The sequence below is a fragment of the Sturnira hondurensis genome, unplaced genomic scaffold (assembly GCF_014824575.4).
Source record: "Sturnira hondurensis isolate 20B ecotype Veracruz unplaced genomic scaffold, ASM1482457v3 Scaffold0013515, whole genome shotgun sequence".
Classification (NCBI taxonomy): Eukaryota; Metazoa; Chordata; class Mammalia; order Chiroptera; family Phyllostomidae; genus Sturnira; species Sturnira hondurensis.
In genome coordinates this window covers 250,165-264,782 of record NW_028086146.1, presented here as the reverse complement: position 1 = coordinate 264,782, position 14,618 = coordinate 250,165, and the positions used below count along the sequence as shown (strand labels likewise).

Below are 14,618 nucleotides of genomic sequence, written 5' to 3'. Positions count from 1 at the left end.
ATAATTCAACAAACCTCAAGTCTACTTATTGTAATACAAATCTATTTTGGTTAAATTTATTTTAAATTGAGCTGACAGGCTTGTAATTGCTATGTTTTGCAAAGTCTCAAAGGCAATGAAGCAGAGAACTTTTTGCACAACACTGTATAAGAAGCTGGAGCTGTGGATCTTTAATAACCATGCTCATTTAGACAAGTTTTACAGAAACACTTTTACAGAAAAGTGTTTTTATTAACTGCACACAAGAACTTTATTAAGAAAATAATAACAGTAAAAAATAGTTACTGACAACTGCACCATTATTTAAAGAGTCACCATATTTTTTCTTTCTTCAACAGTACAAATCCAAGTGGAGGAGAAGGAAGACGATGATACTGAGGAAAGTTCAAGTAAGTGGGGGTAGAGCCGCTGGGATGTGTTTCTTGTGGACTGGCAGTGAGTTCAGGGGGTTCATTCTCTCCTCTTGTGCTATAACACTGCCAAATATGAGCACAGGAGCGTGTGTAGATGCCTTCTGATGTTCTCACAAAAGCGGTCAACCCAGCAAGGAGAATTTCCACTCTAGATTCCATTCAGTTGGTGCACACACATTCCGCCCAGTGTATAAGTTACTTATTATAAAGTAGTTGGTAGTCCAGAAAATTTTGTTTTATTTCTGTACCATTCTTTTTGTTAAATTCTTCATACTAAAACCTTTTCTCTAAGGCTGAATTATTACAATGGAACAGATTGATCATTTTAACAAAACTGATGAGGTAGTTTGATTAAAATAAATAAATTCTTTTGAACTGAATTTATTGGTATTTTGTCCAAATTGCTCTATTGTTTTTACTTTGTGTATGTTCAACTCAAGAGCCTAGACTGAAATTCCTGTCTACGCATGCAGATCACTCATGGGCTGGAACATGAGACAAATGATTGTGTGAGCAAGAGCTTCAGATTTACCAAAGCTGAAAGAAAAAGCAGTATCTCAAGAAGAGTTCAGTTACAGGACACATCAACACCGTCAATTTAATAACCTGAGCACAATCTGAACACCATGTGAATGTTCACAATGCCAATTGTTTTCATTAATTTGGTGCATTCTGTATGAAAACAGCCCAGAATCTCACACAGATTCTGCATACCATGGTTTGAGTACTATAGAAAGAATAGTACTCAAAGAATACTGTACTCAAAGAATTTTCCCTCTACCCTTCTGAGATCCCTTCAGTATAAGACAGTCTAACAAGAGAAAAACAATTTTATTAACTCATATAGTTTATGTATATGGGAGATACTCAGGAAAAATAAGTAACTCTCTGAGGTGGCTTAGAATTAAATATCATCTCAGTAGGGAAAAGGAAGAGGAATATAGTCCTCTTGAGAGAGAATAAATGATTTTTAGGAAAGATGAATGGGCCCTTCGAAGAACAGATGGGAAGTATGATACTGTGTGACAAAGTTTGTCTGAATGTGGTGTCCACCTCTACTTGTCTATCCTATGGTGTGTCAGTGTTCCCTGGGGCTGAAACTGCTGGGGAGAGAATTTCTGACAATTGAATTCTTACTGGAGGACTTTGTCATTAGACTGAGAAGAGGAGTTTAGAGGAAGCCTCTTCCTGAATTCACTGCTTTTTAAGTGTCTGCAGCTCAAAGTAATCAATGTACCAAAGTGGCATATTTTGGGGTGGTATACTTTGCACTCCAACTGTCATATTTTGAGGTGGCATGTTCTGCTACCCTTTAATACTGGCTCAAGCCCATTCCAAAAGGTAACATTCAAATCTGCACTTAGTAGGCAACTATAAACATTTATTTTTTTAGAATTGGAATATTTGGAAACTAGTTAAAGCATTAAGAACTGCCCTTTCATCCCTAAGTGGTAAAAGAGAAATCAAAACACTTTTCCTCCATGGTAAAACTCTGCAAGTTTAATAGTTCACTTTTAATACAAACACAGTAAAATGCAGAGTACCAAGTGGCAGTCTGAGTGCTTGAATTATATGTGGGTGAAATGATCTCTCAATCCCTATCAAGCTTTGTTCCTAATGTGCCTAATGAAGGCTGGGTAAAATTTTAGAATGCCAGAATGTACGAATAACACATAACATTTGCCACAATATTTAACCAGTACAAACTCACTCTTGATTTTGATAAGAATAGTTTTCAAAGCTTAGTCAAGTTGTCTTCCTGTTTCCCTCTGCTAGCTAAACTTTAGTGATATAGGCAATGATTTGAAATATCAGTAAAAAAGTTTTCATAAGTAATGTCAAAAGCTAAAACATATATGCAGAGGTGAACATATTTAACTAATTAACGAGCAATCTGGTGAGACATTACAACCAATTCAAAGGCAAATGGAAAGAACAGGAACATTCGTAGATCAGGAATTTTGAAATGATGTGCAAAAAGGAGAGGTAACTGTTGTTTTTTTTGTGTGTGTGTGTTTTGGTGGGAGAGGATTATTTCTCTACTGAAAAGATGTCTACAGACAAGAATTATTTTATATTGCTATCTGTTTATCTATAATTTAGAGTTCCGAAATAGCTCCCAAGAATCGAAATCAGATAACACAGAAGGGTATGCTGAAGACAATTTATAATTTTCCATTGAAGTACAATTTTTCCCTATGAGATAGTGATAAATATGATCACACTTCATTTTATAGTAGTTGATTCTACTTAAGAATAAACTTAAGAATATCAGAATTTTACAGAGATGAAAGTGAAGTAAGACTGTATGTGATAAACCATGAAGGAAGAAACTGAAGTCTCTTTCTGCTCCTTACTTGAAAGCTCCCGAAGATGTATGGACAAATGAGGCATTGTTAGTTTAATAAAAAATATATCATTTTTTCAGTTTTATATTAAATTTATATTTATAAATTATTTCTATTTATAAGGATAGGTGGTCAAGCAAATGTGTTTACCACCAATTTAATTTGGGAAAGTAAAAGAACTATTTAAGAAAAACAATGAAATATTTAGAATCAAGAATGAGGGTAATTTGAATTCAGACATCTTAAGGGCTAAATTAATGTCTTAAAAATCATTCTAGTTTGTAGCCTTTCCTTGTCATTCTTGTCTTTTGTTCTAAGATAGAAGTTGTAGTAAACATATAGTAGTTAATTAAACAACCCTTATATGGTGGATTTGCAATCTTTAAACTTGGATTTAGAGATCATCGTTTGGTAATAAACTCCAAGTCACCGAGTTACTCAGGTAAATGAAGACTGGAATTCTAAAGATTACTAAAATTTGTAGTTCCTCATTCACATATTTGAGTAGATGAATGATAAAGGAGATGAAATTCTAGATAAATATATTCAAGTGTCAGACTATGAAATATATACGGCATGGCACATCTTATCGTGATGTGGCAAATTGCTGGATTATGGTGTCAGATATATGACAATGTAACCGAAAAGTAAGAATACACTTGGTAGCAGGAAAGAGCACTTTCTGATATTGCTCACTGAAGCATTAATTGCTGTGTTTAGGTGAAGAGGAAGAGGAAGATGAAGATAAGTTACCACGAAGAGAGAGCTTGAGACCTCAGAGGAAACGGAACAGAGATGTTATTAGTGAGGATGACCCACCACCTGAACCAGAGGACGAAGAAACAAAAAAGGCCAGAGAAAAAGAGAGGAAGAAGAAGTTGAGGAGAGGAGCGTAAGTTATTTCTAATCTATAACTGAAACTACTTTTCATGCGAAAGCACCCAATGCTGAGAGACCATTCCTTCAGACAGTCTTTGGCTTTAAGATTGGCAATTAAAACTACTTTTAGAAAGACAAGCTTAAGCTGATGCTGCAATTTTACTCCACTTAGTTAAATGTATTTTAATATTAAAATAGAATTTACAAATGAATATATATTAAAAATGGCCTAAAAGATATTCCCTTATGAGAGATCTAAACTCGCATAGTTATTAACATATTATAATTAATTTAAATATTTTAAAGTTATCCATTAATTATATGCATTATTAATGAAATGGAAAACTTCTATACAGTAAGCCCAAATATCTTTATTTTCCTGAGCAGGGGTTGGAAAACTATGGGTAATTCCAGCCCAAGAGCTAAGAATGGTTCTTATAGTTTTAAAGGGCTATTAATAGAAAAAAGGGCAAATATGGGACAGAGATGTATATAGTACTCAAAGCCTAAAATGTTAACTATCAGTTCCTTTACAAATAAATGTGTACAAGCCCCTGTTGTAGAAGATTGCAATTATTATTTCCTATTTAATTAATCTTTTATTTTTCAGTTCCACCAGGCCAAAGTTATACTTAGTACTGAGTTTGTGTAGAATAATATATTAAATGTTGTTTAGGGAAAGTCCAAGGAAAGTCCAAGGAAATAATAATAATAATTTCTGGTCTTTGCTTTCCAGAAATTTATAAATAACAGATAGGTTGGAAAAGTGTGCATATAAAACAAATTTAATAATAGAAATCCTAGACCACTTGGAAAGGATTTAAGGGAATAGCCAACTTACTCTTGCCAATCCCAGGTGATAGGGCCCTGAAATCAGCATGAGCTGGTGAGATTTCTTCCCAAACACTCCTAGGATTTTAAGTGATGAGAAATTTTCTAAGTTATTCTTCCAAGATGACACACTACAGTGTTTAATAATTAGCTATTATTTTCCTCTTCATAAATAATTGTAATTAAATACAACTAAAAATTTTGTCAGGTAGAGAAGTTTAACATCAATAGACAGTGGTTGCTTTTAAAATAAAAGTAAGACTTCTTTATTATATTTGTATTAATTTATGTTTTAAACCTTCTCCCTTTTCCCTCCTCCTCTTTTTTTTTTCCTTCTCCTCCTTCCTAAGCACCTACTTTTTCTTCTTTCTTTGATAAGCAAGAAACACCACCTACTTTCAATTTTGACTCTGGTATTTTTCCTAGTTTGTATCATTTTTAGAAGTATCTTTATGCTTTGTTCCTTGAAAAAACAAAAGACAACATACTTTTAAATTCCATGTCTTATTATTACTTATTGATTAGTAATATTTCTTATTAGCTAAATTTATGTATCTGACAGTAGTATTTCGTTGAGAAAACATTACCAAAAATAGGCATAGTACAGGTTGTATTCTAGAATTTCTAGAATTCTTTCCTCTCTATCCATGAGAGGTCCTTTTAAAAAAGTGAGTTGGGCACTGATTGGTATGGCTCAGTAGGCTGGGCATCATCCTCCAAGTAGAAAGGCTGCCAGTTCAGTTCCCAGCTGGGGCACATGCCTGGGTTGCAGGCCAGGTCCCCTGCTGGGGGCATGTGAGGAGTAGCCAGTCAACGTGTTTTCTCCTCCACTTTTTCCCCTCCCTTCCCCTCTCTCTAAAAAATAAATAAATAAAATACTAAAGAAATTAAAAAATGAATTGGGTGTGAATGTCTTTCTTCTCTTGGTCTGCTTAAGGCCCTCCTATCAACTGCTCAACCTCTAGGGATAGGATCACATGAATCAGCCGGGTTTGGCCCCTGTTGCCTGAGGGAAGGAGTCTTGTCCCTGGCATGTGCCCCAGCTGGGTGTTGTTGCTAAAGAGTGTTGCTCTTTAGCTGGTCCCATTCGAGTCCTGATTCTGAGAAACTCACAAGCTCTCCTGCCTTCATACCTTCCCACTCCTTCACAGAGCCAAACTTGGCTAAAATGAACTTTGTCTTCATACATCTTGCAAATTATATTATTGCAGTCACAAATTGTGCAACTATTCTAAATAGTATCATAAATTATTTGGGATGATTGAGAGTTCTGATCTTTGTTTAAAGATCCATTTTCCATTGTTCATTTTGAAGATAAACATCTTTTTTTAAAAAGAAACTGTTACCAAATATATTCTGAGAAAGATTAGTAGGCAAATCAGAGAGCACATCTATTTAGGTTAATTGATTTATAGTCTTTTAAAATTTAAATGTTCATAGGGAATTTCCCTATGCTGACAAAATATTTATTTATTTATTAAACATATTTTATTGATTATACCATTACAGTTGTTCTATTCCCCCCTTCATTCCCCTCCACTCTGCACACTCTTCCCCCACCATTCCTCCCTTTAGTTTATGACCACGTGTCTCAAGTTCTTTAGATTCTATCTTTCCCCTACTATTCTTGTCCGCCCCCTTATCTATTTTTTACCTACTGTCTATGCTACTTATTTTCTGTGCCTTCTCCCCCCTTCTCCTCCTCCCACTTCCCTGTTGCTAACCCTCCATGTGTTCTTCATTTCTATGGTTCTGCTCCTGATCTAGCTGTCCTCTTGGTTTGCTTTATTTTAGGTGTGGTTGTTATAACTGTGAGTTTGCTGTCCTTTCACTATTCATATTTTTCATCTTCTTTTTCTTATATAAGTCCCTTTAACATTTCATGTAATAAGGGCTTGGTGATGATGAACTCTTTGAATTTGATCTTATCTGAGAAGCACTTTATCTGTCCTTCCATTCTAAATGAAAGCTTTGCTAGATAAAGCAATCTTGGATGTAGGTCTTTGGATTTCATGACTTGGAATACTTTCCAGCCCCTTCTCCCCGTAAGGTCTCTTTTGAGAAATCCGCTGACAGTCTGATGGGAACTCCTTTATAGGTGACTGTCCCCTTATCTCTTGCTGCTTCTAGGATTCTCTCCTTCATTTTAATCTTGGCTAATGTAATTATGATGTGCCTTGGTGTGTTCCTTCTTGCTTCCAACTTCTTTGGGACTCTCTGAGCTTCCTGGATTTCCTGGAAGTCTATTTCCTTTGCCAAACTGGGGAAGTTCTCCTTTACTATTTGTTCAAATAAGTTTTCCACTTGTGGCTGTTTCTTTTCCCCTTCTGGTACCCCTATAATTCGGATGTTGGAATGTTTAAAGATGTCCTGGAGGTTCCTAAGCCTTTCCTCATTTTTTTTGAATTCTTGTTTTTTCATTCTTTTCTGGTTGGATGTTTCATTCTTCCTTCTGGTCCACTCCTTTGATTTGAGTCCCAGTTTCCTTTCGATCACTATTCGTTTCCTGTGCATTTCCCTTCATTTCAATTAGTTTAGCCTTCATATGTTCCTCTAATTTGTTACTATAATCAACCAGTTCTGTGAGAATCCTGATCACCAGTATTTTGAACTGTGCATCTAAGAAGCTCGTTATTTTTTTTTTTTCTCGCTTAGTTATCAGCTCTGGGGCTTTGAGTTCTTCTTGCGGCATATTTTCAACTCTTCATGCCTATTATGTGTGAGGAGTGGAGCCCTAGGTATTCACCAGGGCGGGGCAACTTAGTTGCTGGGTTGTGATGCTGTATGTGGGGGCAGGGTCAAAGGAAAGCAATGGTGGTCCCCTCTGCTGCCTCCCACCCCTGGGGCTGCTTGGTCGTCCCACTGCGCATGAATGTGCGACCGCGGTCAGCCCACCACCTTGCGTACTCACTGGGTTAGCCGGCTGGGTCCTGCGTGGTCTGTCTTACTGCTCACTCCTCTGCTGGTTTATCTGCGCTCAAATGTGTAACTGAGGTCAGCCTGCCCCACACCCTCACTGGGTCTGCGCTGCTACCCCGGCTGCCTGTGCACCTGGGTCGGGGGATTTTTCCTACCTGACCCTGCTCTACTGATGGCTCTGCCCCTCTTACCGGTCCCAGTTGAATGGTTCGTTGTTGTTGGACTTCCGTATAATTCATTTTTCTGTTCTTTGGCTGCATCTTTGTTTACTAAATTTTTGTTGTATTCAAACTTGGTTGTGGGAGAAGGCACAGTGTTTCCACCTATGCCTCCATCTTGACGGAAGTCTGACAAAATATTTAAAATGAACTAAGACCAAGGTTATAATTCTATCTTTGAAGACTGTTAAAAAACACTGCTTTGTTAGACATTTTGGAGTTAGTCCTAATAATATTACAGATTTCTCGTGACCCAGTAGTAAGTGAATAAATAATATGTTCATAGCAGGGAGAAATTCAGCTCCCTATGCTTCCTTTTTTTCTAACAACTTTGTTTAAATAAATTAAACCTAAGATAGAAAACCATTCTTGCACAAATCAGCCCTAAATTTTAGAAGATGAAGCATGTCTGTGTTATATCCTTCTGATATGTTTTTCTTTGGTTCCTAGAAAAACAGTCTCCCTGTAATCCTGGTGAGTTTTAATTACCTGCATATTTGAAAGTAACTTATCCAACAACAACTGCACCTTGTAGCATAGCGTGATCCACCTGCAGCAATGAACCATTAACAACAGAGACTTTAAAAATGTCCCTGTCATGGATCATTAAGGGTAGGAACAAATGTCTTTCCATACCATACTTATCTTGGAAGACATTGTTATATTTAGTGTTATATTCAAGCACTGAGTTAATAATATAACCCTATGCATAAAAATTCTGTACATAAACATTTATTTAATAAATATTTATCCAGCTCCACTTCTGTGGAAGACAATTTGCTAATGTCCTTGGTGTACATGGGTTATGAATATGCAATTGCCTGCATTCTCTAGAAGTTCATAATATAGGTAAGGGAGAAACAACTTAGATACAAATTATTATAAAATACTATAGTATAACTGTGCCACAGAAGAAGTGGTTTGCTGTTTTGGAGAAAACCATTCTCATAAAGATAAACAGAAAAGGAGATACTAAACAACATTTATTCTGATTTTTGAAGGAATCATAGAATTTGGATAGGTTAAACATATAAAGTACTAGGTTTAAGAAAGGAGGAAAGCATATAGTGTTAGGAAGTTTCCTATTAAACGCTATCTAAAAATTTACATAAAGAAATGTGCATTACTTACATGGCAAATCTACATATTGAATAGATAATTCTTTAATTCTTTATAATGTGGACTTACACTAGATAGTTTTATATAAGATTCTTAATAGATGCTTGTTAATATAAAGTTTTAAGGTACTTAAATGTAAATATTGTGAATGATTTGGGGAGAGTGGGAATGATAAAGACTTAAAATGTCAAATAACAGAATTGTTAGTTTTTAAAAAGTTTTTAAAAGATTTTGTTTATTTATTTCTAGACAGAGGGGAAGAGAAGGAAAAAGACAGGGCAAGAAATATTACAGTGTGGTTGCCTCTCCCGTACCACCTACTGGGGGCCAGACCCACAACCCAGGCATGTGCCCTGAATGGGAATTGAACCAGCGACCCTTTGGTTCATAGGCTGGCAGTCAATCCACTGAGCCACACCAGCCAGGGCTGAATTATTAGTCTTAAATTGATTTTTTGTTTTCTAAGTGAATATGGGTGTTTTTTGTTGTTTTTTAAAAATACATTTTATTGATTATGCTATTACAGTTGTCCCATTTTTCCCCCTTCATTCCCCTCTGCCCTGCACACTTCCTCCCACCCACATTCCCCCTGTCCCTTTAGTTAATGTCCATGGGTTGTACATATAAATCCTTTGGCTTCTACATTTCCCATACTATCCTTACCCTTTCTCTTTCTATTTTCTACCTACCATCTATGCTACTTATCCTCTGTACCTTTTCCCCCTCTCTCCTCCTCCCAGTCCCCTGTTGATAACCCTCCATGTGGTGAATCTATTCTTGATAGTTTCTTGATATATATTTTTTATTTTTGATAGTTTCCATACAGATGTCAGTAAAAAATTATTTATATAGTTTAAATTTAGTCTACATCTATATGAATACAATTTTTTGAGTAATTTTAAGTGAAGCAATAATTTTCATTAAAATATATTTTCCCCCTAGGACAAATCAACTCACATATTATTCAAATTGGCGCGTGCGCGCGCGCACACACACACACACACACACACACACACACTGTGGCTATAGATGTACTAAAAAAATCCTCAAGTATTTTATGTCACCATAAGATTCCACCAAGAAAGTACTAGAACTGATAAATGAATTCAACTAAGTAGCAAGATACAAAAGAAATATTCAGAAATCAGTTGCGTTTTTTATATGCCAATAATGAACTAACAGAAATGGAAGTTAAGAAAACAATACCATTCACAACTGCTTCAGAAAATAATAAAATACGTAGCAATAAACCTAACCAAGGATGCAAAAGGCCTGTACTTGGAAAATTATAAGATACTGAAGAAAGAAATTGAAGAAGATACACATGAGTGGAAGGACACACCATGTTCATGGATAGGATGAATTAACTTCATTAAAATGTCATCTTACCAAAAGCAATCTATAGATTCAATGCAATTCCTATCATGATTCCAGTGATGTATTTCACAAAACTAGAACAAATATTTAAAAAATGTATAAGGAACAACAAGAGACCCCACATAGCAACAATGCCTGAAAATGAAAACCAAAGTTGGAGGAATCATGCTACCTAATATCAAACTGTACTACAAGGCCATAGTAATCAAACAGCCAGGTACTGGCATAAAAATGGACACATAGATCAATGGATCAGAATTGAGAACCTAAAAATATATCCACACCATTGTAATTGACTAATACTCAACAGAGAAAGCAAGCACATACAATGAGATAAAGATAGTTTATTCAATAAATGGTGTTGGGAGGATCAGACGGATACTTGCAGAAAAATGAAACAGACCACCTTCTTACACTACACATAAGAAAAAATTCAAAATGGATCAAAGACTTAAATGTTAGACCCAAAACTGTAAAAATCAAAGAAGAAAATATAGGCAGCAAAATCTTAGACATTGCTCATAATAATATTTTATTGGATGTAGCTTCCCAGGCAAGGGAAACAAAAGAAAAACATAAACAAATGGGACTATATCAAACTAAAAGGCTTTTTCACAGTTAAGGAAGTCATCAACAAAATAAAAAGACTACCCACAGAATGGGAGAGCATATTCACCAATATATCTGATAAGGGGTAAATATCCAAAATTTATAAAGAACTTACAAAACTCAAAACTAAAAGAACAAACAACATACTTCAAAAATGGGCAAAGGGCCTGAATAGACACTTCTCCAAAAAGGACACACAGATGACCAATAGACATATGAAAAGATGCTCAATGTCACTAATCATCAGAGAAATGAAAATTGAAACCATAATCAGATACCATCTCATACCTGTCAGAAGGGCTATCATCAATAAATAAACACCAACAAGTGCTGGTGAGGATGTGGAGAATGGGGAACCCTTTTGCATTGTTGGTGGAAATGCAGATTGGTGCAGCCACTGTGGAAAGCTGTATGAAGATACTTCAAAAAATTAAAAATGGATCTGCCTTTTGACCTAGCAATCCCATTTCTGGGAATATATCTGAAGGAGCCCAAAACACTAATTCAAAAGAACGTAAGGGCCCCTGTGTTCACTGCAGCATTATTTACAATCGCCAAGATATGGAAACAGCCCAGGTGTCCATCAATAGATGAATGGATAAAACAACAATGGGATATCTACACAATGGAATTCTACTCAGCTGTAAAAAAGAAGAACATTTTACCCTTTGTGACAGTATGGATGGACCCGGAGAACATTATGCTAAGTGAAATAAGCCAGTTAGAGAAAGACAAATACCATATGATTTCACTCATATGTAGACTCTACTGAACATGCTGAACTAACAAGCAAAACAGACAGACTCATAGATGGAGAGCAGATGATAGCCAGTCAGGAAGCGGGAGGTTAGGGGATGGAGGGACTGGGCAAAAAAAGAAAAAGGACTCATGGACATGGACAGCAGGGTGTTGATGGCTGGGGGTAGGGGAGTATATGGGGACTGAGTGGTAATGGAAAAAATATAATAAATGTTATGTATTTTAAAAACCCAAAATGACTTTATATAATAAACATCAAGTAATTAAAACAGAAACAACCTAATGGCAACCAGAGTTGTGTTTTAGTAGAGTATACTTCTATAGTTCTCTTGAGTCAGGATTACTATTCTAAGCGAAAATATCTGAATTGGCTAAAAACCAAACTGTCAACAGGACATGTTATTCAATATTCTGCAGGTTTAATATGAATTTGTGTTTCATCAATCATGATATTATTAAACCTATGGATTGGTGAGAAAGGAAGGAGATTGCAAAGTCATTTTATAGGGTGGGCTATAAAACTATGGATATAGTCTCCTGTTTCTCAGCTGGACTTTTTCAAAAAACAGCTTTTGTCATGTCCTTCCTGTGTTTAGTCATAAACTTAGGGAACAAAACATATCTCTCACTAACTCTGAGTCAGATCACAATGTCTGTGGAGCCTAGTTGGTAGAAAAATATTATAATAGTTAATTGAACCAAAAACATTTACCCAAGGAATTGCTTAAAAAGAATAAAGAATTGTTAACTAGGTTACTGGAAAAGTGAAAAGAGAACAGTAAGGTATTATAGTGATAGCAATTTTAGGAAAGAGCTACCACCCAAGGGCTAGAGGAATAATGAAAAGAGATTGAAATTAAAACTTAAAAGCCCGGAGAAGGGACTTACAGAGCTGAAACCATGGCAGAGGGGGTTGATGCTCAAGTGACAAACCCCCTTCTGCTCGTGCTGGACAAACTGGCCAGCTGGTCCTCTGCAGCTGTGGGGTGCCCTGAAGCTCCTGGGGGAAGAAGCAAGAAGCAGACAGAAAACCGAAGAGAAGACCAAATTCTTTCTTAGTATTAACCTATTGACAACCTCATGTTGAGCCAGCTGACAAAGCAAAAGTGTGCCCTAGAACCTCAGCCCCAGGGTTGCGGTAGTAAATACGAGAAGGTGAGTTTGAACTCGAGTGACAAAAGCTTAATAACTGAAATAATCTGTTACCAGAAAATTATCTCTACCATATGGCATTACGTTCCTCGATTTAAAGTTATGTTGCTCATGTTTTCATTTTATTTTCTTCAATGTCTGGCCCTTATAACATTTTTGCAATACTGGGAACACAGAAGAAAAAAGGAGTATTTTGTTTGCTCGGTAAGAAACCAAATCCCCTTGAAGGCTTCTTCAAAGGATTCACTTGCACCAAATATAATTTGAGTTGAATTTTATCAATTGAAGTTGTGAGCTTAATTAAAAGATTAAGTTAGCTTTGAGAAATACATATTTTTTCCCTATTTCAATTTTTCTCTCTCTTGAGTCAGAGCTAACTTAAAAAAATTTAAGGGTACTTCAAAGACATCTTCACCTCTAATTTACTATCTTTACTCAAAAGTGAAGTTTAAAACTGAAATATAGAATTGGTGGGGGGAAGTGTACAAGACAACAAAGAAGGGAGAAAATAGTTTTGATAGATCTGTAACTCTTCTGGGAGTTTGGGGACTGTATTTGTAACAACAGTTTAGTTTCAGGACATCAGAGTATAAATACTATTTTTTTTAAGTTATAATAATCCCAGAAATCCTGTGTCTGTGTTTAGGTCCAAGCCCCAATGCTTATGAATCTCAGTACCCATGGTGTACAGCCAAGCTGATACATGACTGAGTTTCTGATGTCATTTTTCTTTAAGTCTGAAAGTCAAGTATAACATAACTCTATTGTTTTTTTTTCTTTTAAAGGGACGAAGATGATGAAATTGATGAAGAGGAATTGGAAAGACTGAAGGCTGAGTTAGATGAGCAAAGACAAATGATTGCTACTGTCAAATGCAAGCCTTGGAAAATGGAGAAGAAAATTGAAGTTCTCAAGTATGATGCTACTTTTCATAATTAGAAATGCTTTTCTTGATAGTGATCTCCTAATCCCCTGTGCACTACCTGTATTTAATATATAGCGCTATATATAATACTCATATTATTACATACAATGCTCATGTCATATTACTATGTATAATATGTCATGTACTGTATATACATACTATATCACTGGAGAGGCCAGGCTAATAATTACAAATTTAAAACTATAAGCAAATATATTGTTTTGAGTCTTATAGTTCCTGTGGCCACCTTTGATGATTTATTTCTTAAACTAAGAGTTCCCTTAGTTTAGTACATTTATTACTCCCCCTCTTTAAAAGATGTATTTGAATTTTACAAGTTTGTGTGCATTGTACACTTGTTTCCCTACAGAGTCCCAGCCTCAAAGGACATTTTCGTGTCACAGTTCTCTCTAAAGTGCAGGGAGAATGCTAAGCCTACAGAACAGTAAATACTGTTCTGATGACAGGTTACATCAATAATCGGGTTACATGTCAGTGAGTTGGTTTAACTCCTATGCTGAGTACTGATAAGGGTGCAAAACACCCACAGGCCCACAGATTTATAAATTTCTAATAGGAAAAGTCACATGATTGTCCTTTTCTGGAGGATAAAAATGGATTCTCCTCTGAGCATCATCACATTATACTTCCTTGTCATGGTGCTTGGGGGAGGAGGGACATGAAAAAGGGGAATGTGTCTGTGACAATCGTCATGTTTGCATGAAAGGTCATGCTACAGATTGCATTTTCTCACACAACTATTTTTTAAAATAGTAGGACATGTCCGAAGCTATACCTTCTTAAGCCTATTTAACTTATAATGTTAAATATTATAGTAAAAATAAATGCTATAATGTGAAAACTGTAGTAGTATTGCCCCTGGTGATGAAAAGAGAACTGAAGTAGCTACCAGGATAACTTACTTCTAGTCTTTGCTCTGAACAAATTTGTGTATTATTTAAGCAGATTGCTTAACCTCCATGGGGCCTCATCTAATTAAAAATAAGATATTCTAGATCTAGCCTGTGTGGTGGGAAACTAGTGGTCATTTGTAAGGGCATTGGTTTGT

The 14,618-nt window shown here is 35.9% G+C and overlaps 1 protein-coding gene across 1 annotated transcript in view; it reads left to right on the top strand.

Annotated features, from left to right (window-relative positions):
- Positions 1-14,618, top strand: part of TMC1 (transmembrane channel like 1) — a 142,149-nt gene that overhangs the window by 33,968 nt on the left and 93,563 nt on the right. Inside the window, exons 2-4 of the mRNA XM_037061780.1 lie at positions 339-389; positions 3,482-3,653; positions 13,410-13,538. Of these exons, the coding sequence (XP_036917675.1) occupies positions 339-389; positions 3,482-3,653; positions 13,410-13,538 (352 nt within the window). The remainder of the gene's footprint in view (positions 1-338; positions 390-3,481; positions 3,654-13,409; positions 13,539-14,618) is intronic.